This window comes from Pongo abelii, chromosome 1 (assembly GCF_028885655.2).
Source record: "Pongo abelii isolate AG06213 chromosome 1, NHGRI_mPonAbe1-v2.0_pri, whole genome shotgun sequence".
Lineage (NCBI taxonomy): Eukaryota > Metazoa > Chordata > Mammalia > Primates > Hominidae > Pongo > Pongo abelii.
In genome coordinates this window covers 162,962,115-162,983,824 of record NC_071985.2, presented here as the reverse complement: position 1 = coordinate 162,983,824, position 21,710 = coordinate 162,962,115, and the positions used below count along the sequence as shown (strand labels likewise).

The following is a 21,710-nucleotide window of genomic DNA, read 5'->3' as shown; positions in this document are numbered from 1 at the left end:
ATTCAAATATTAAGTGAAAAGTATCTGAATTTGCCAAAATGGTTAGATGAAAGAAACCAAAAAAAATTTTATTTTTAATCATAAAATCTATTTAATATATATTTAATATCTATTAATATTTAAGCTTTCCAATGTAAAGCTTTGGAAAATGTAGTGTGCTTGCCACCTTGTCTTGCCATTTAGTATGTTTACTAACTGTTAAGGACAGTCTTAACGCTGTCCTTAACTAATTTCTACCCCTCGTTAGCACACTGATCAAATATGTCTGATGAATACATTCTTATCAAGAGGCAAGAATACAACATAACCAAGTCAAAAGCCATACTGATGTAGGACTACCACTCAAAGTCTTTGATAAATTCGACCAAACAACACATTTGACTAATTCTTGATATGCTGACCAAACAGCAAGTTTATTGGCACACTGGATCAGTAAAAAGTTATGCAAATAATGAAATCCAATAGGTTAAGATGGTTCCTTTATCTAGTATAAAGAAAAGCGGGGTTGAAGTTCCACTGTAGTTCCTTTCACAGAAATGCTAAATCTTGCTGAGCTTAATTAAATGTTCAAACTCTGGGTTGGTAATGTGTCCTCTCTTCACACTTGTAGCTACCTGATCATCTGGGACTTGGGGAGAATCTCCAGGTTGGTGATCACTTGCATGAACATTTTCCCTTAGCAATACAACCACCTTCTGTTAAGAAAAGCATCTTGCCTTGGCTCAGGATATTTCCCATCACTCACCAACACCATACCCAAAGAATACATTATAGCAAGAAAACAGAATGTGGGCTGTGGACAAATAGATGTGCGCTATGTATGGACAGCATGTGGGTCACTATTACAGAAGATCCTGAGTGTCAGCTCCATTTTGATCTAAACTATTCAGGAAATCTATTTTCCAAGATGCACCACTTGTACAAACTAAGGTAGATGCAATCAGGTTTTCCAGTCATATCCTGAACCTTCTGGGGGCATTTCTGTTTCTAGCATGTAAAACTGACCTGTCTTCATTGCTGCAGTTGCTGCTATAGATCCATCCCTCCCTCCAACTCCCCATGTTTTTCCAAAGGCAGCGGATGTCTGCTTCTATCCTGCTGAAACAAAGATAAGAGACCCTCTTAGAGTGATAGCTGTTCGGAGAGCCTTGAGTATCAACAGATGGTTACAGCTCCCAATTGGGGAGGAACTTTCTTGGGTGATGCAGGAAGCTGGAGTAGTAGCATTAACCAACGCCCAAAGATGGAGTGCTTATAATGTTACTGACAACAACAAACAGAGCCTGTGTGCAATGGTGGGGGTGGCAATGCCTTTATAAAACTGTTTCCACTTCTGTTTTTAAAATGTTGGGTTTTGCTGGATTGAGGAACTTTCTCTAAGCCTCTCAGCTTCTTACTGAGACAGGTTCCAATCTTCCTTACTTTCAACACTGCCTGCAAGAGAATGGTTTGGAAACACTCCCTGGTAAGGATATATATTGCGCAGCTTCTACTTTGGAGAATTCAGAGATTTTTGAAAAACCGAGGGGGCAAGTCTACTCTAAGTTTTTATTTAAAAAACATACAGTTAAAGTATAGGAATATTGAGTCCCTTGGGATTTTAGCCATGTGATTATGTCAACCTTCCCTAAGAACAGTTCTATGGGAAGTAAGGAGAAAAGACCTGAGAGAGGAAAAATTCACTGGTTAGCTTCAGAGGCATTTCTTCAGCTGGTAGAGTCTTCCCAGTTGGGTTCTGAGCTCATGCTCTTTGTTACAACACACTGAGCACTAAGCAATGTAAGAAATGGGCCTGGATTAAGGCATGCAGAAATGAGAAGGATACCTCTGCAGCTCTGTCAATACTTCCACAAATTGTCTGCAAAACACCCCTTTTGTGCCCAATTTTGTTGTGGCAGCACCTCAAAAGGTGGAAGGTTGTGAAATTCACGCAGCATTTATGTAAACATTCCATGACTCTTATTAGTCTGCGGTTGGAACCGCTATGTAGTCCTACCTAAAGACAAGGTCTGGGTCAAATTTCCACAGGTGAGATTTTGAAACCTAGCATAATTTTCTCTTCTCCTTTTTTGAAAAAAAGACGGTTATGTGACTTTTTCTTTTCTTTCTTTTTTTTTTCTTGAGACAGAGTCTTGCTGTGTCACCCAGACTGGAGTGCAGTAGCGCTATCCTGGCTCACTGTAACTTCCACCTCCCGAGTTCAGGCAATTCTCATGCCTCAGCCTCCTGAGTAGCTGGGATTACAGGTGCATGCCACCACACTGGGCTAATTTTTGTATTTTTAGTAGGGACGGGGTTTCACCATGTTGGCCAGGCTGGTCTCGAACACCTGGCCTCAAAAGATCCACCTGCGTCGACCTCCCAAAGTGCTGGGATTACAGGCGTGAGCCACTGTGCCCAGCATTTTTTCATTCTTTAAGCTAGCATAGATTTCACTGGGTGTAGAAATTGGTGTTGAAAGAAAGTTAAATGAATCACTCAATCTTTCTCTAGTTTTGAAAGTGTATTTTTTTATCACTGTTGCACAAGTATATTGTTTGTGCTTATTTTTTTCCTTCTTTAAGATAACAGGTTGAATAAGCAGCCTAACAAATAGCCAAGTATCTTTACATCCAGAGTAAAGTATCTTAGTCCAGGGACCTTTATTTCCATAGCAAACCCTTGTATTTCCTCCACAGGAAAACATTTACTGTAGCTGAATCTCTGAGGCCTAAAGTATATTATTCATAAACTCAAAACATTTGGAGACATTTCATTGAAGAATATAACAAAAACATTAAATATTATGATTATAAATATTAAAATAAATATTTGTTGGGCATCAACTACGTATCAGGTACTACAAGAGATGTAATGTGGTCCCCTCAGCACAGAATCTCACAGTCCAGAGGAAAGATGAGAGAAGTTCCACATCAAAGACAGTACAAGGCAATGTGGTGAGTCCCTCTGTTCCTGCCCTCAACCATCCTATTGCAAAAGGAAATCGAGTCTTTATCTAGTCAAATCTGTTTCAGTTTGCGCATGGTTTGTTCCATTTGGAGCTACAGATAGGTCTTCTGCTGGCTCCTGTGACCTTCATACAGCTCACATAAAGAGTGTCACGAAGCCGGGCGCGGTGACTTATGCCTGTAATCCCAGCACTTAGGGAGGCCGAGGCAGGTGGATCACATGAGGTCAGGAATTGGAGACCAGCCTGACCAACATGGTGAAACCTCATCTCTACTAAAAATATGAAAAATTAGCCTGGCATGGTGGCACGCGCCTGTAATCCTAGTTACTGGGGAGGCTGAGGCAGGAGAATTGCTTCAACCCAGCAGGCGGAGGTTGCAGTGAGCTGAGATGGCGCCACAGCTCTCCAGCCTGGGTGACAGAGTGAGACTCCATCTCAAAAAAAAAAAAAAAGTGTCACGAAAAGTGTGAGCTAGATGAATATTTGCCAGGATTTAGGGCAAAATTTGATAGGCTAAACGTGGCAAGTGTGAATGCCTTACTAGACAAGATAAATAGCAACCAGAATCTCTTGAATCTCTGGAAGAGGAGCGAGAATTTTGCCAATTCGTTTGTTCTAAAGAGGAAAGGAAATGAAGAATGGTGTCCCTCAACTTGGTCCAGCACTGTGTCTGTATGCCCCTGACATTATGGGAGAAGGAGATGGAATTCAACACTTTAAAAAGCATGGGAGGTTTGCTTGAAAAGAGTCTTCTAGGTTCAGCAGCCCCAAAAAGTCCCTCCTATGACCACTGTCAGGGAGCGTGGGAATCCATGCTGTCCAATGTTAGAATGACCCACTCAGAAATGCAAGGAGTTGAACAATCATTCGGCTGGCTGCATTTCATGTTTATTTACTTCACTTTTTTGGTGGAGAACATTTTCACTACACACTGCTCAAGTGATCCCCTGAAAATACTGTTTGCATGAGATTGGATCACACATACCCTATATCATCAACATCTATTCTTCTAAGGAATTCTGATCCTCTGAATCTGGAAATTGTTTTCTGTTCTTCACCCTATGCATACTCAGTGTTTTAGACACATATAAATCCTTACTTTTCCAAGTATTCACTGTGTTTTATATTTCAGCTTTTGCCCACACTATCCCTCTACTGGAATGCCTTCCTCTCCCTATTCCCTTTCTAAATTATTAAAATCATATGCAGCCTTCAGAGCCAAGCTCAAACAGCACTAGAACCAAGAAACCCTCCCTAATCTTCATGGAAAAAAATTTCTGTACTCAGCACTACCATATTAATTTTCTTATATTGTTTAGTATCTTTCCCATTCTGCCTGAGATCATAGCTATTTGGTGTTTGTTTTTCCTATGAACTTTAAGCTTTTAGAGAGAGAGGATCAGACAATACTTAACAAAGGCCTTCTAGACAGAAGAGCCTCAGGAGAGGTAAAATGACCAGATGTTTTGTTTACCATATATTCTTAATGCCTGTCATAGTGTCAGAAGCATAGTATAGGTTCTCAATAAATATTTGTGTAATTATTAAGTGGATGACAGGCCTGGCACATAGTGTACTTTATAAATATTGAATTAAACAGCAAGTTGATGTTGAATTTGTGTAACTTTAAACTACCAACCTTTCATCTTCTCAGTTGACTCACAATTCCCGTTAAAAAAATTTCTCCTTTTTAAATCAGTCTTCCTCCTCTCTTCAGCATTTTTCTAAGACATTTTTGGTCTTTTCTGCTGTGTCTCAGCAGTTACATTTAATTTTCCTTTTATGTGTTCTAAGGACCTTATCACTATCCAAAAAGTAACACCATTCAAAATGTTTTAGAAGTGGCTTTTATTTCATTGGAGCACATCATATCTATCCTTTTGATTCACTTGGGTTTCATTTCTCTTTGAGAAGAAGTCATGCACATTGTCACTTGGTAGATTACGTTACCTAAGCAATTTTTACAATTTGGAGGTGGAGGGAAGAATAAAAGATGTCATGAGAGAGACGAGGCTACAGAAGTGTAGTTGAGAGAAAGGGGTCTCCAGCCCCCTATTTAGCTCTAAATTTTAATTAAACTGCTGCCAAATGCTGCCCGTCCTATAAGTAGATGAAAGAATAGTCTGTCCACAGGCCTTTGGCCACAGTTGAGCATGACAATGTTTACACACTGCATTTTGGCGTCATCTCATGAATAGATCCCACCCCCTATATCCCTAAAGTGAAGATGTCATATAGTTCAGCCAAAATTATCAAGCCACTATAAAAGCTATATAATTGATATGATTAACTATTTAGATAGAACACAGAAAAAAAATCAGGGTTACCTTGACAAAACCATATTACCCCTCCCAAACTTTTATAGAGATAGAATCTGGCCTGTTGATCTCAAAGTAGAAAGAGAGCATGCTATTTATACTGCCACGATCTTTGGCTTCATTAGATCCTTCCCCTGAAGGGACAAAAAATGGAATCCAGCCCCTTAAAAGAAAAATGATATCTACCTGGGAATCTAATGATATCTAAGAGCCCCAGGTTGGTAAGCTCCTAACCACAATCCCTTTATTACCTTGTGGGACCTTAATGTCCTTTCAAGTAAAACATTTCTGTCCTAGCTTTCTCACAAAAATATTTCCCATGTCGTTCTATTTGGGTTTCATAGCAAAGTGACTCCAGAATTGAGTGAAATATTCCAAAACACTAAATGTTTTGTCATTGACGCTTTTACTTATACTATTAATATTAATTACCCCTATTCTACCTCTGCTTTTTAATTTCTTTGTATAAAGAGAACTTAATAACTATCAAGTTAATTATGTCTTCTTTTCATAAAATTCTTGATTTAGAAAGATTTAGATAAAGGCATAGTATATCTTGAAGGAAACAGCCACCATTGCTGTCTTTAATAGCATGATGCCTCAAACTCTCCAGGGGCCTACTCTTTGGTATCTTATAGTCCAGTGTCTATACATTTACGTGGGTAAAAGAATGCCAATGTCTCTTTGAACAAAAATGAATGAAAAATGAACTGGAAAAGTGAAATATTAATTGAGAGAGTGACATTATCTTAGGATAGTAAGAATATTTTAGAATAGTAAGAGTACTTTAATGAAATATTTTTAAGTAAGAGCATTTTAGAATAATGAGAATAATGAGTGAGTAGGAACAAGAACAGACTAGGGCTGGGAAAGAGGGGATTTAGTAAGTTATTAAGGAAGAAAGAATGAGAAAGACAAAAGAAGGGCGATAGAGGACTGATACAGAGAATCAGAGAGGAACTGGATAAAAGAAATCAGATTCAGGCATATCCTCCAGTCTCTTCATTCTGGTGACCATGCCCCTTCTTCCGACAGCCCTGAATTCCCTTCCTCTCTCTCTCTGCTCTCTCTCGGCCAGAGGAGTAATCGTTCAGCTCTTCTTGGTTTCTGGCTTCCCTCCTGCTCTTCCAGGTGTCAAAAGAAGAATTTACAGTGAAAAATAAGGTGCATATTAGAAATATATTTGATTGCTATTCATTTCTAGAAACTATTTTTTTCTAACGTCATAGGTAATGCTTTAGTCATACAACTTCTCAGAACAAGGAAAAAAGTTATCTCATTTTTAAAAATTACCAGAGTACTTTTCTTTTCTTTTTTCTTTTCTTTTTTTTTTTTTTTTTTTTTTTTTTGAGACAGAGTCTCACTCTGTCATCAGGCTGGAGGCTGGAGTGCAGTGGCACAATCTCAACTCACTGCAACCTCCGCCCTCCAAGTTCAAGCGATTCTCCTGCCTCAGCCTCCCGAGTAGCTGAGATTACAGGCGCCTGCCACTGCACCCGGCTAATTTTTTGTATTTTTAGTAGAGACGGAGTTTCACCTTCTTGGCCAGGCTGGTCTTGAACTCCTGACCTCGTGATTCACCCACCTCGGACTCCCAAAGTACTGGCATTACAGGTGTGAGCCACCGCGCCCGGCTGTACTTTTCTTAAATAAAGACTAATGTCAGACAGTGTGGCTATAGGTAAAAGCTCTGTGGAGAAAGAAGCAAAATTATTGTCCTATCATAAGACAGAAAGGGACCTTGAGAGGATCTGGTTCATCTGTCTATCTTCAGGGAAGGATTCATGCTATTCTTAAATTCCTGGAGCGAACGGGTGAACATTTCCCTCTGTAACCCACCCTTATAAAGCAACAAATTGTGTTTCATCTCAATAAAATCCTCTAGTTTAAATTACTGCGTTCAACTCTGACAAATACTATCCTCATATTTAGTTGTACACATCTACATACTCTTTTAAAGAAACATGTGCCTGCAGTTCAGAAGAGCCACCACTAGATGGAGACCTCATATCTACATTTTAAATCCCAGCCTTGGCAATTCTCTAGCTTGGGGGAGCACAGGCTCTACACAGTCCGATTTTTGTTATTGTCGTGGGTGTTTTTTGTTTGTTTGTATTGAGACAGTGTCGCTCTGTCGCCCAGGCTGGAGTGCAGTGGCGCGATCTCGGCTCACTGCAACCTCCACCTCCTGGGTTCAAACGATTTTCCTGCCTCAGCCTCCCGAGTAGCTGGGACTACAGGCATGCACCACCACGCCCGGCTAATTTTTGTATTTTTAGTAGACAGGTTTTCTCCATGTTGCCCAGGCTGGTCTTGAACTCCTGGGCTCTATCGATCCGACCGCCTCGGCCTCCCAAAGTGCTGGGATGGCCTTACACAGTCCGTTTTTATGCCCCTTGTGCGGATACAATTGCTAACAACACCCCTTTCCTTTCTCTTTTGAGAAAATTTGGAACAATGCTCTAAATTTACACAATTTAAGAAAAAAAAAAAGAGCTTTGAGCTTATTTTAAGCAGTTTATGTGTTTTTTTACTAAACCTCTCAGGTTGTATCAATCACCCAAAACCTAATGAGACAGAAACCACCTTCTCAGTAAGTCTTGAGTGTTTAAAGTTTTGATGTTCTTTAATTGTTCAGTTTAATTATTATGCCCACCAGTTTAATAGTTCTTCTCTAACTTGTGTTTTCCAAATATTTTGCTCCTATCTCCCATTATTTTAGCCACACTTCCTTCAGGTATGCCCATTCCAAGTATGTGGGAATAGATTTGTCTCAAGTTACTCAAAATTTATTTTTAAAGTTAACTTTCCAAAACTTAAACATCAGGAACTGTGGTTAAGTTTGCCTAGCCTTCTTTATGTAATTCTAAAACTAGTCCAATCTGAATATGTGTGTATCTGGGTATAGCTTTATTTCCATCTGGCAATAACTAAGCATCTACAATAAACGCCTAATTTTTCATTTTATTTATGTGTATGAGTAATCAGCATAATATGACAATCAGATTTTATTTTATTATGAAGTGAATAAGAAATGTATTTCAAAATGTCTCTCACAAAGTGATCATTGGATTCCCAAGGTAGTTTGCAATCTCCCCAGCCTCTCTCCTTTCAGTGGGAATATCTGGGTGTTGAAGGCAGAGAACCCCTGGCAGCCTTGGTGACATGTGTCCTCAAGCTATTTTGGTTCTTCTTAGTCATTTGAAATTCCAGGGCCTCTGGTGGCTGGATCATTGCTAAAAAGGCCAAATGTTTTTGTTTACTTCCTCTAAGCTAATTATATCCTCACCCTCACAGCTTAGCCAGCCTCCTGGTCTGAGCTTCTCCTTTGCTAATTCCATCAAAGCCCTACTTACATGGGTTTCAGGTGTTCCCCTGCCAACCATTTAATCTTTTTTTCTTCCAACCCGGAGCAAAGGTAGAGGGAAGACAAGGTGTTCTTTCCCAAAGTTTATGTGAAGCCATTTATATCCTCTGGTGTTTTCCTCCAAAAAAACAATTTCCTTCTAGCCACATGATCACCAGATACTAATACAGAATACTCTTTCTTAGCAAATTCAATTTAACCTTCTTTAGGGGTTAATATTTTATAAATTCTTTCTGACCTCAAGCCTGCCAATTTTAGTGCACCATTTTGGGTTTGTTTACCAAGTGTTCTTCCTCTCTTTTCAGAAAAGTTAAATATCTCCTTAACAAATTTAAAATGTACACAACAATGCCACCCATTTTAAAGCAAATACGGCAGGTGTCCACCATTGTTTTGGATACAGCTTTTGAGTTTTTGATTTGCCTGATTTTCTATTTTATCTTTTTTATTCCTTCTATTTTCCATAACCTTTTAATGATAGGTTTAGTTGTAAAATCCAGAACTATTTAAATACTAGAATGAAAATTAGAATTTTACTGAAGAGTATAAGAGAAAACGTCTTGAAAGTTTCTATGTATGTATTGCAATTGTGCTTTTTGTTTCTTTTTTCCTTTCTTTTCTTTCGCACTACCTGAGATTTTTGGTGTCCATTATTATCGAAGTATTTTTTTCTTTGTCTTTTATGGATAATCTTAATTTTTTCTTCCTAGGAGCAACCTCTAGGTCAGTGCTTTCTATCCAGCCACTAGCATAGTTCCCCAGGAGCAGGCTATGATGATCTCCTCAAAGCACCGGGGCTTGTGGCTTATTCTTTTCACTTTTTTACCCATCTCCGTGCCATACCGTAAAACAAACGTCATTTTTTTTAGTTCTGTCATGATGTAAAGAGGTTGAGAAGCTCTGCTTTTAGGTACAACAAATGGAAATATCATCTAGGCTGGGTTGGGGTGCAGGACCCCCAGCAGCTGTGGGAAGAGAAGAGAGCAGGAGAAGCTGTCACTTAAAATGCACTGAGATCCTTTTGAAACATTTCATGCACTCCTCCCCAACCCCAACTCCAAGGGTGCTGCTTGTCCAGCTGTGTCACCACTCTGACAAATAAGTGAATATCTGTCATATTCAAGACTTTGCTTTTATTGATGATCATTAAGCTAGAATCTGTAAAAGAGAAAGTTGTTAGATAGTGAACAAGTCCCATTCTCTAAAAGTGATTTTTTCTCCAGGATATCATCATCCAAACTATTCTCGCCCTGTAATATTTGTCTATACTGTCTGTCTTGATTGTTTTAAACCAACCATCTTTGATAGCCAGTTTCGGGACATAAATCTTCAGCCATACTTGTAGAATTGTTCAACTAAGCAACAGGTATCTTGCACTTGATAGGTTCTCACAGTCTCATTATGATCAAGACAGATATTCTAGCAGGACATCACTGCTATATTCTTTATAAAACCGTGAATGTTGCTAGCAAACAGTTCAGGCATTTGTTTGTGGCCGTTTCCCAGAGAAATTCAAACTTGGGAATTAATATCTCTCTCTTTCTGTGTCTGTCTGTGTGTGTGTGTGTGTGTGTGTGTGTGTGTGTGTGTGTGTGTGTGTTTGTCTATATATCTTATCAGGCACTTTTTTTTTTTTTGCATTTCCACATATTTCCCAAAAAGTGATAGTTACTATCCCTGTCACCTAGGGCCCTAGGTCATCATAAACTACTCAAAGTGAAGGAACTATATTTTCTTCTTTTGCTTGGTCTTGCCATAAATATGCCCCACAGGTTCACCTATACCCCAAAATATATACTTATGTTTTGAGTATTCATCCAGACCTGTAGGTTTGAATCGAGAGATGTTTAAGTAATTCTCTTGTAAGTCTGCCTCTGGACCATTCTAAGGTTTGTCCTCTACCCAATCTATATGTTTATCCTTTCTTAAAAAAAGTATTTAACTGTTAAAACAATTTGTCTTTTTCTCACTGTGCATTCAATTTACTCAACAAATGTTAATGAACAAAGGGTTATGTTCAAAATTCTATTATAAGAACAATGGAAGATATAAATATAAATAAGCCATGGTCCTAACCCCTCAAGAAACACAGTCTAGTGGGGAGACACACAAAGTCTAATAAATGCTATCATGTAGGTACAAAATATGAGGAAAGAACACTATTGTCACTTTCTCTCACAGTTTAATAAAATATCAAATGCCTTCTTTCTGCTTTATTGCTTTTTTAATGCCTTTTTTTATTTTTATTTTTTTCTGAGACAGGGTCTTGCTCTGTCACCCAGGTTGGAGTGCAGTGGCATGATCATGGCCCACTGCAGCCTTGACCACCTGGGCTCAAGTGATCCTCCTGCCTCAGCCTCCTGAGTAGCTGGGACTACAGACATGCACCACCACTCCTGGCTAATTTTTTATTTTTTGCAGAGACAGAGTCTTGCTATGTTGCCCAGGCTGGTCTCGAACTCCTGAGCTCAAGTGATCCTCCCACCTCAGCCTCCCAAAGTGCTGGGATGATAGGCACGAGCCACCATCCTCGGCTCTATTGCTTTTATCATATGACCTAAGGAAAGTTTTTCTGTTATCTCAGGAAGAAAAGTTCTTGTCCCTTGTATATATATATATCTTGTCAAAAAGGACAAGGCTCAGGTGACAGTGGGGACGTAAATAACTGCAATATCATCCTGAATAAATCATATCACGGAGAGATAGTCACAGGTAGCTAAGCTCTAGCTTTTCACTTTTCTTGACTCTGTCTTTCCAAGGAGTAGCCTTTTGGAGTCAAAGTCATAGGGGGCTTCCCGGAATCAAGGGCAGCTCCTCCTTTCTGGAGGAAGGAACTTCATCTTAAGGCTTGATAACAAAGGCTTACTGTTCCACTTAAAGGGATCAATCTGAGGGAAGAAGAGAAGTTAACCTTTAGTGCCCCTTGAAAGCTTTAAAATAATTCTTTTGTGTTTTAAACACCTAAGAAAAATGTACATACATCTGGTGGACTTGCATATCTTTAACACTTATCATGTACCTACATACAAGGAAAACATTATACTCTTTACTGTTAGCAAACACTCCACCACTGGGAGTTGCTTTGTGTTTAAGTACCTAATAGGACCCACTAGAGATCAGCAAGAAATGCAACTTGAACAGCCCCTAAGATAAAATTTTCTAGGAAGTATAAAAACTGAAGAATGCCTGGAACTATGCAGATATAGATCAAGTCTCATGCATGTCATTTAGACAGACAGCTGAAATGCTGACATGGCCTATCCAGCCAGAGCCTTCACTTAAGAGTTCTCCAATGTTGACAATTTCAGCTGCCCTAGCAGCCTCTCTAAGCACTAAGAAGTATAGCCATCTAACTAAATCCTTACAACTTATTGTAAGGGAAGAATGTCTTTAGAGATTACATTACACCAGCAAGAGAATATTAATAGTCCATATGGCTTTTTTTCCAACAAAATCCCAGAGTTTTTGCTTGCTCTTTGAGGTTAAAATCAAAGATTTTTCACTCAGGATTAGCCTAGATGTAGAACAGCGACTGTATAATAGAGTTCAAAAAGTGTATGAGTTCAGTTATGGTCTGGAAAATTAGCTGCCATTTTGTGATGAAGTGTTTGGTTTTTCCTTGTAGAAACTTAGTGTCATTGCGCATCACTTAGAAAATGTGAATTTATTTAAAATATGTGATGGATTGTGCAGCATGCTTACATTTGAAAATGGAGATTGTGCCTTTAAATACTTAATCAAAGGACTCCTGACCTTCAAGTACCAGTTTGGGCATATTACTGGAGATCCAGGTTGAAAGGTATTGAAAAAAAGGTCTGTATCTTTGTATATTCAGTTAACATGGAGAAGCCACCTTTTAAAAAAGATCAGTTCTGTAAAGCATAATGCCTACTACACAGACATCATTATTCTACTTAAAAGTCTTTTTTTAAAATTCCAAATACTTGTGGTAGTAGAAAGCAATAAATATTCTAAAATGAGGGATATTGGTCCTTTTGTGACTGAGCTATATGATAAACTAAGGAAAACTACAGAAGTTGTGTCTATTAACTCTTTAAGATACATGATATAGCAAATAATCATTTATATAACCTCATAGAAAGTTGAGAGGATTAATCGAATTGTTTCAAAATTTTTAAGGAGCCAAATTTAAATTCTCAATAGCCTATGAGATTTTTTTGTAACTCTTTTAGATTCTTATCTGAAGAATGCATAGATGTAGTAAAACCATTAAATACAGTAGTATCTGGTGGCCTTTCTGTGTGGAGGAGCTTGTTTGTCCAAGGTATGATCTACCAGTGAGAAGATCAGTGCCAGGTCACAGAAAAAGCTAATCATTCTTAGTTTAACCCTGACCAGCTAGTCTTCCTCCAGGCATCAGCTACCTGATTTTAAAGAGGCCATATTAGAAATGAAAAGCAGCAGTCTCTATCATATGTTAAATTCAAAGGCATAGCTGCTTGTGAAGACCCTATTATGTTTTATTTGCCTATCTGAGAAAGAGATCTGCCTACCTGTCTTTAGGAAAAAGCAATGCTTTACGTAGCTTCAATTAGTCCTGCATCAGGTTATTCTAATGCTTCCTACTGCAAAAACCAAACACATAAGTCTCCAATCCTAAAAGTCACTAGAATATTGATATAAGGAATTCTGTAGGTGTCAGCAGTATCTCAGTATTCAAACCTCTGTTTAGGGTCCTGCATGTACTGTCAAATTGGCCTCCAAAGAGCAAGTGATAGAGCATTCAGGTGTTTTATTGGATTTCAGAATTCAGATTCAGAATTAAGTACTCTTGGGATAAAGGAAATTAACGAGCTTTTGACATTTCAAGAACTCATTGAGATTGTCAAAGGCTTCAGTAAGGAACTCTAACAAATAGATCCGGAAGTCATAAGTGAGAAAGAAAACGAGCATGTCTAGTGAAATCTGTCCAGTGTACATAACACTGCACAAAGAGCATATTTTATTCAGACCATTTGGATTCAGATGTACCCTAAAGACAACTACGCTATAATGGCTTGTCTCCCACTTCCTGGCCTCTAGCCCTACCCATTGCCCAGGTGGACGTTATGTTTTTAGTTTTTCCTTTGTGGGTGAGGGAAGAAGAGGACATCAGGTGAAGTGTGCCATTACTATTTGAAAACTAGCTCTGCAGGAAGGGTTAAATCAAATCCTTTACAGGGTGACCTTCCTACATCTCCTTAGAGCAACTGTATTTCAAAATAGGCCAAAGCTGAAGTCATAGGAATGAGACATTAATTGTAGGTTTTCAGGAAAGCTTCGGAGACACGGCAGGTACAGTCTCCCTAGAGCCTTTGAAAATACAACATGTAGGTCCTTCTCAGATTATGCTGAAACTCCAAATCCTTGTTAAAGGTTTTCCTGGAATCCTACAGTCTGGTTTGATCAGTTTATTATTAAGTACTGAATGACACAGAAGGGCACACAGGGAGGAGTTGTATCACATGAAGTAAAATAATTATTTCCTTAAGGAGAAACTTAATTCTAGGGTACTTACAATAGCTGCCTTATTGGTGGACGGGAGGCATAGATGATAGATTTGCAAATGGTGGGTTTTTTCGTTTTTTTATTTTGGAGTATTTGAAAAGATACATCAAGCAATAATAAACTAGATGTGCAATAATCTTGTCGAGTAGTATGTGCCGGTTTTGGAAAGGTGAAAAGAAAATTGTGACATTAGGCTGCTTTTATCAAGCTAAGCATGGGCATGCCTTTCCAAAGGGTATATTTGATCCTACGGTTAATTTTAACATCGGGCTGCAAGCTTAACCTCATCAGGAGTGGAATTAGATTTTACAGCGTTCCCCTTATCCAAACTACAGCATGCTTACTACTTTCTCCTTGCATTTTCCACACCTCAGCCCTCTGGGACCAGCTACTGGCAAGTCATTTTGTCCATTTTCATTGATCTGGCCACATAAGGAACATCCTGTTTCTTTAAATCCTCAATGCTTAAATTGCCATGTAGAAATCAACTCCCTATCAATTTTCTTCATTTAATCATTGGCTTCTTGTCATATTTTCATTTTTCTGCACTGGTTCCCATGGCAACAAGTCTGTTGGCAGAGAAAGTATGACTCTGCTTTTAGCCTTCTGCACAAGACAAAATCCTTCTGGTGATCCTCAAGCAAGTATCATATAAAAAGTCAGGAACTGACTACAGTGCCCTTGGCTAATGCCTCTAATCCTTTACTCTCTCGCATGCATTTTCCACCTTATTCCCAAACCAGGCTTGAGAAAAAAAGCATTCAAGGGCCCTGCCCAGTATCTCTTTCCTGATACAAGTATTCAAAGGCCCTCCTATCCAATCACAGCTGCAAAGACTGAATATTTTGGTTCAGATGGCTTTCCCTTCTCCCTAAGTGTCAGCGACTTAACTGACATAAATGCATAATTAATGACAAGGACCACTGGGAGCAGCATCGAGAAGCAACTTTCAGTCATTTTTCTATAAACTTTCCTCAGTTCGCATCTGAGGTGTAGCCCAGGGAATAAGTATGTCCTGAATTGAGCCTTAAATCAGTGTCTAATAAGGCAACAGAACACTCAAGCAGATTTTCCCCTAATGAGTAGTTACGTGGCACAGGAGGAGAGGCCAAGGAGTCATCCCAAAGTTCTAAGCTCATAAAGAGGAAGAGATAACAAAGATGTAAATACGAGGACATTGTAACTGGTGGCTGCAAATGAGCAAGGGAGCTTCATTCAGTTGGGACAATTCAGGGTTCAGGTACGAAAAAGGTATGAAGCCTACTGAAAAATAAGGAAATGGAGCATGGAGAAAGAAAGGGTTTTTAAGAGTTAACAGTCAGTAGAAAAGGAGCCTGCAAATGAGAGAATAGCTTCATGTAGACTTTGGCCCAACTCTGTCTACAAGTATTTTTGCAAATAATGTTTCTTTTAATAAAATGCTATATTTTGTTTTGAACTTTGGAATTCCATTGTGGCTTGGCACTAAATTATAGGCCTAGCAATCCTAAATCTCCTATGGCCTCAATATCTAGAAACAAGCAGGAACTGTTTGTCAGAAATTAAACAGGACTTATTTGAATGTGCTTTAAAAAAAATCAATGAATTCAGGGGAATGAAAATACATGTTAGAAATAAAAATGTGGTTATCTCAGCTATAGTTAAGAAAATTATCAAATGTAAATGATCCCTTTTTTGCTGGATCTTATAAAATATGTGATACTTAAGTACACTGAAGTTTTAAAGTTAGCTGCTTATATTGTACAAAGATATTTTTGGCTCTTTAAAGGTTATTTTCCTATATTAAGAAGAAAAGTTTTCTTATATTAAAAACTTTTATTGTGACTCAGGTTTTGTGTCTCTGTATAGGCACACATAAATAGGAGGTGTTTTTCTTTGCACATTTGTTTTGCACAGCTAAAATAATGAGGTTAAATAATGCCCAGGTATGCAGGTCAATTGACCTTTTTAATAGCTTAACGAAAGCATTTGACAAATGGTCTAAAGAAATCACATTGTATTTCTTTGTATCTCTCCATTCCTCTTACCCTTCCCCAACCCTCTACTAAAGAATATGTCTTAGGAAATCTTATGTAATATTTTTGGAAAGTCCATAGGAAAAGCAAGATGAAACTCTCAGGCAGACAACATAAAGCAGCTCCCATATCTGCTAGAAAGGTCATTAATTTTCAGAATACATTGTTGAAGTAATTTTTATTTTCAATACTTATAGTCTTTCCACTCAGAGGATTCTTATTTGTCTTGAATGTGGAAAAGGCATCTGGTTCAGGTCAGTAAGGACTGTTGTATGTTAAGTGTTACTCTAGAAAATTTGGTTTTAGCTTTGATGACACCTAGTGTCAGTGGAATGCAATGAATGCTTAATACTCCGGCTTTATAATGTTTGGGCATTTCTCTTTAACATCCTCAAATACACTTTCATCTTTGAAAACACAAGCCTATTTTCTGTTTGAAATGAAGAGAAAGGTAATAGACAGATAGATAGTTTTTGTTTGAAGAGCCAATCAAGTTTCTCTTTGTACTCAGTAGGGACTAAAGGAAGCTTAAGGATAATGACATTGTCTTCATATGAAGAAGAAATTTACTAGTGGAAAATTAGAAGTAAATCTACCAAATTCTGTTTGTAAATTTTAAAGACCACCACAAAAGACCTTGAAAAAAGTGAAACTACTGCAAGATTACTGTCGGTTATTGAAAGTAATACAGTTTTATTTTTTCCACTTTATAACCGCCCAAGGGCTCCCCCAACCAGCTACATATAAGAAAACCATATATGAACTAGGCTCTTTCTATTCAAAAAAGAAATATTAAACTAACATAAGCAATTCTGAAGGAAGACAGTGGTAGGTTTTCAGATGGTTTGTTAAGAATTATATGTAAAAGGATACTACATATTATGTTTTGGATGTTTTTTAAGTATCTATGAAAATTATTTTTTCCTAAATGATTTGATAATTGATTACTTTTGACCTCAGTTATTTTGGGGCATAATCCTTTTACTACTCTATAAAGTTCTAATTCTATCTATATGAATTTGTATTTTCCCATATGCCAAACACACACACATAAATTTTCTTTTTCTCATTTCAGCTCATATAATTCAGTTACTGAAATATTTCACTCTTCTGTAAGTTTAAGAAAAATTCCTAAGCAGTGATACAACTTTGGGTCGCTATTTTAGTAAAATGAAGACAGTCTCTAGACTCCTTTTTTTTTTTTAATGATATCTGACTTCACTACCATATGTGCAGCACAACAGTGACATCTTAAGGCCAAGTAACCAGAGCTCCTTTAGCCAGAGAAAGAACTTGAATTGGGATCTGATTTCAAAGAAATCCCATTATATTATCAAGTCGTTTTCAAATTTACAATATTCGACTGGTAGAGAAAGTGCTTCTTTATGACTTCTTTTGCAGTCTTTGTGAACCTTTTAATGTGCAATAGTAAACACTGACATTTTACATAGACATATTGTATATTAATGCATGCATTTCACTGCATAGTTTATCGACACTCCCCTTGTAAAGCTTTTATGGACGAACCAACAAGCCACAGCAGTATAGCAAAAGAGGCTTAATCTTTATAAATTGGGGCCTTTTCTGTCTCTTTGCTAGCCTAGGTGGCTGTATACAAATTCGGGTGGGAGGGGGCAGGAAACACCTCTTCACATTTAAGGTTTTCTACTTGGGTGTACTCTAGCCAATTCAAAACAAATTGCTTACTTTAATAATACAATTTTACCATTTTATAAAAAAAATCAAATCACAACATGTTTAACTGAAATGGCTGTATTGTAATTAATATTTTGAGATAATTGTGATTTTGAGCTTAAATTATATATAAAAAATTGTCATTTTTGTATGTGTTAAAAAGACTACTATATCACAATTAAAAGTACTTTTTAGTTGAACTCTACATATTGATGTAAATAAAACTGAATGAAGACATATTTACTACTTTATTAACATAGATTGTGAATGTACTTACTGGTTTTTTTGCAGTATGAGACCATAACAACCTTGAAAGCTGCTTCATTTTATGTGCAAAGAAGTCCTATGAATCTATATTTTAAATTTACCGAACCAGTGAAATTAATTACTTTGTCAGTTAATTTGCAAATGCAAGCTGTATTCTCCAGTTTTATTTTATGTATTGACACTAATTGGTAAAGGTGTACAATGTGATTAGAATGCATTTTGAAGATGCTTTCTGTACAGATACAAAATACAGGGACTAAAATAATGCTGTGCAGTGTATAGCAGAGCCATTTTTCGGCTTTGGTGTACTCAACTTTTTCAGTATTTAAAAAAGTGTTTTGAATAACATAAAAGTCTCCTTATTGTATAAATAATAAAATGTCACCTTATTGTAAAGTGTCTTTTGTTTACTATCAAAGCAGACCTCGTAGTCAGCAACAGAGTTGTAATAAGAAAAAGGCATGTTTTTGTTTTTATTTTTTTGAGACGGAGTTTCACTGTTACCCAAGGCTGGAGTACAGAGTGGCACGATCTCGGCACTCTGTCACCCTCTACCTCCTGGGTTCAAGTGATTCTCCTGCCTCAGCCTCCCAAGATGCTGGGATTACAGGCACATGCACCATGCCCGGATAGTTTTGTTTTGTTTTGTTTTTTGTATTTTTAGTAGAGACGGGGGTTTCATTCACCATGTTAGCCAGGCTGGTCTTGAACTCCTGACCTCAAGTGATCTGCCCGCCTCAGCCTCCCAACGTGTTGGGATTACAGGTGTGAGCCACTGCACCCAGCCAAAAAGGCATGTTTTTTTAAAATGAAAACATAAACATTGTAATCAATATTTGAAAAATGTAGCTTTTATTCTGAACATGTAGTATTTATCTTTATTAGCAATTTTTTCATAATATAAGCATGCCTCAATCATCCAAAAGCTATCTATCTACCTATCTATATAAACTGATATACATGCTACTGAATTGGCTTCTTAATAGAATCATATGGTAAGTGTTATAATGACTAATCACTCTACTTCTGATAATTTTGGTGTAAACAAAAATGATATTTTTTATTAAATCAAGTTTACCTATATCAAATTCCCTTTTAGAAAAACACTGCAAGTTTAGTCTTACCAAGATTGCAAGTAAATTTTAAAATTATGGTGCTGTAAATAAAAAGGTTTTAAGTTGAAATGTGTACTGAGATTAGCCATATCACAAAAGTCCTATCATGGGTAATGAAAAGTCTTATTTTTAGTATATTTTTGTTTCCTTTTTCTTTTGACGTGTGGCCCAAGATAAGAAGGTCTTATTTTTTAAATGCCAAAGAACAGTATTCAACAAAATTCAATTTAATTTTATATCTAACAAAAACATAGAAACTGGCTAGTCATATTCAAGTCAATTGGTCACATTGTATGGAATACAAAAAGAAATGAGAAAAAAAAACCAGTTCTACAAAAATGCTTTGTTATTATAATACTAAACCACATTAAATAAAAATTCATTTTTGAAAAAACTGCTTGCTATAAGAAATGAAAGTAGGATAAATCGTATGCAAAACATTTAGAACAAATGTATCAACACATTGTGGTTATCACCATTACAAATGTATATAACACCTTACAAAAATCTTAAATAAAAATGTAAAAATATTTACTGGCAGTGAATATGGCCCAGGCTAATTATACCAATGGGTAGGTGATACTGGGAAACTAGAAGATCAATTATAGCAATCATCTTTTAAGATGATACTAAAACAAATGTTATATCCTCCTTAGAATTAACCAGGGTTAATAATACATGACAAGGGTTATAAAGCAACTCCATGTTAAGTAGGAATTCGGTCTCTCAAATATTCAAGTATACCAGCTGTTCCTTTCATTAATATGGCTGCTCGAGGAACTCGGAATGGATTTCCATCCAGTAGTAATGTTCTAAACAAAAGAGAGAAATTGAGAATGTAAACATTTTCCATTAACAAGGTTTTTCGTCTAATTTCATTTGCAATTTTATAAATAAAATTTCTGTATTTTTTTTTCTATTTGCCCCCTTTTATTTTTATTTCTTTTTTTGAGACAGAGTCTCACTCTGTTGCCCAGCCTGAAGTGCAGAGGTGCAATCTCAGCTCATTGCAACCTCCGCCTCCCAGGTTCAAGTAATTCTCATGCCTCAGCCTCCCGGGTAGCTGGGATTACAGGTGTGTGCCACCACACCCAGCTAATTTTTGCATTTTTAGTAGTGAGGGGGTTTTGCCATGTTGGCCAGGCTGGTCTCGAACTCCTGGCCTCAAGTAATCTGCCCGCCTCAGCCTCCCAAAGTGCTGGGATTACAGCAGTGAACTACCATGCCTGAGCTATTTGCCCCTTTTCATATCTGAACATTTAAACATTAGAATTATAACTAATTAATAACCCAAAACATATTAATTGAATACTTACTTTGTGAAAGGTACTGAGCCAAGTAATTTATATTCAGTCACTCTTAACAATCCTATTCTCTCAACAATCCTATGATGTAAGTACCATTAATAGTTCTGTTTTTATAGATGAGGAAATACAAATTTAGGGGGGTAAGAAATATGTCTAAGATCAAACAGCTACTAAATGGTGGAGCTGTGATTTGAACCACCCTTTTATCCCGCCTTCTCAACCTTATTAAATGACTGTATACTAAATGGTCAAGTAAGATTTAAACAAATATCAGCATGAGTCATCCAAGCCAAGGACTGTAATGTAATCAATGTACCACCACCACTGCTCCACCCCCTGCCTCCCAAAACATTAACACATTCTGCCCTCTCCCTCCTTTGAGCAGATATACATATATAAATCTATTTACATGTTCTGAGAGTTCAATTTAAGATTTAAGAGCTTGTTTTGTTTCATTATATAATAAAATATCTTCAATTAAGAGAGGCTTTTATATTACTTTTTAACAGTTAAGTGTTTATGTAAACAAAAATCAAAGGACTCACACCATATTGTTGATCTAAATTATATCTTCAAATATTTCTGTGTTTCTTGGGAATTCTTTTAAAGACTTATTTTCTTAATTTCTAGAAAAAAAGTTGATTACAGTTGATCCTCATTATTTGTGGGTGCTATATTTGCAAACTTGCCTACTCACTAAAGTTTGTACCCCCAAATCAATGTGTGGCACTTCCGAGGTCATTCATAAACATGCACAGAGGAGCAAAAAATTGGAGTCACCCCACGGGCATGTTCCCAGGTGAGGTTGAACAAGGTGATGCTTTGTCTTCTTGTTTCAGCTCTTATACTGTAAACGGGTCATTTTGGTGGTTCATTTAGTGCCACGCTTTTCAAATTTTCATACCTTTGTTGGTGATTTCACTGTGTTAAATGGTCACCAAGTGTAATGCTAAAGTACTGTCTAGTCTTCCTAAGGACAAATGTGGATTACGAAAAAAATACATGTGTCAGGTAAGCTTTGTTCAGGCATGAATTATAGTGCTGTTGGCCATGATTTCAATGTTAATGACAGGACAATAATATTAAATGAAGTATCTTACTACAGAAACACACATATAACAAAGTTATATATTGATTGGTTGCTGAAAATGTTGTGACAAGACTCTTG

The 21,710-nt window shown here is 37.3% G+C and overlaps 1 protein-coding gene and 1 long non-coding RNA gene across 3 annotated transcripts in view; one reads left to right on the top strand and one right to left on the bottom strand.

The window, feature by feature from the left end:
- The first annotated feature begins 128 nt into the window (after nucleotides 1-128).
- On the top strand, nucleotides 129-19,340 carry LOC129050655 (uncharacterized). Its single transcript, XR_008514328.2, has 2 exons — nucleotides 129-2,936; nucleotides 12,261-19,340. It is a non-coding gene; the product is annotated as an uncharacterized LOC129050655 (long non-coding RNA).
- The window catches only part of LRRC40 (leucine rich repeat containing 40), a 62,310-nt gene continuing 59,555 nt past the window's right edge, over nucleotides 18,956-21,710 (bottom strand). The window contains exon 14 of one of the 2 annotated variants that reach the window (XM_024244748.3): nucleotides 18,956-20,047. In XM_024244748.3, coding sequence (XP_024100516.1) covers nucleotides 19,942-20,047 — 106 coding nt within the window. In that variant the 3' untranslated portion in view covers nucleotides 18,956-19,941. 2 annotated transcript variants of the gene reach the window in all.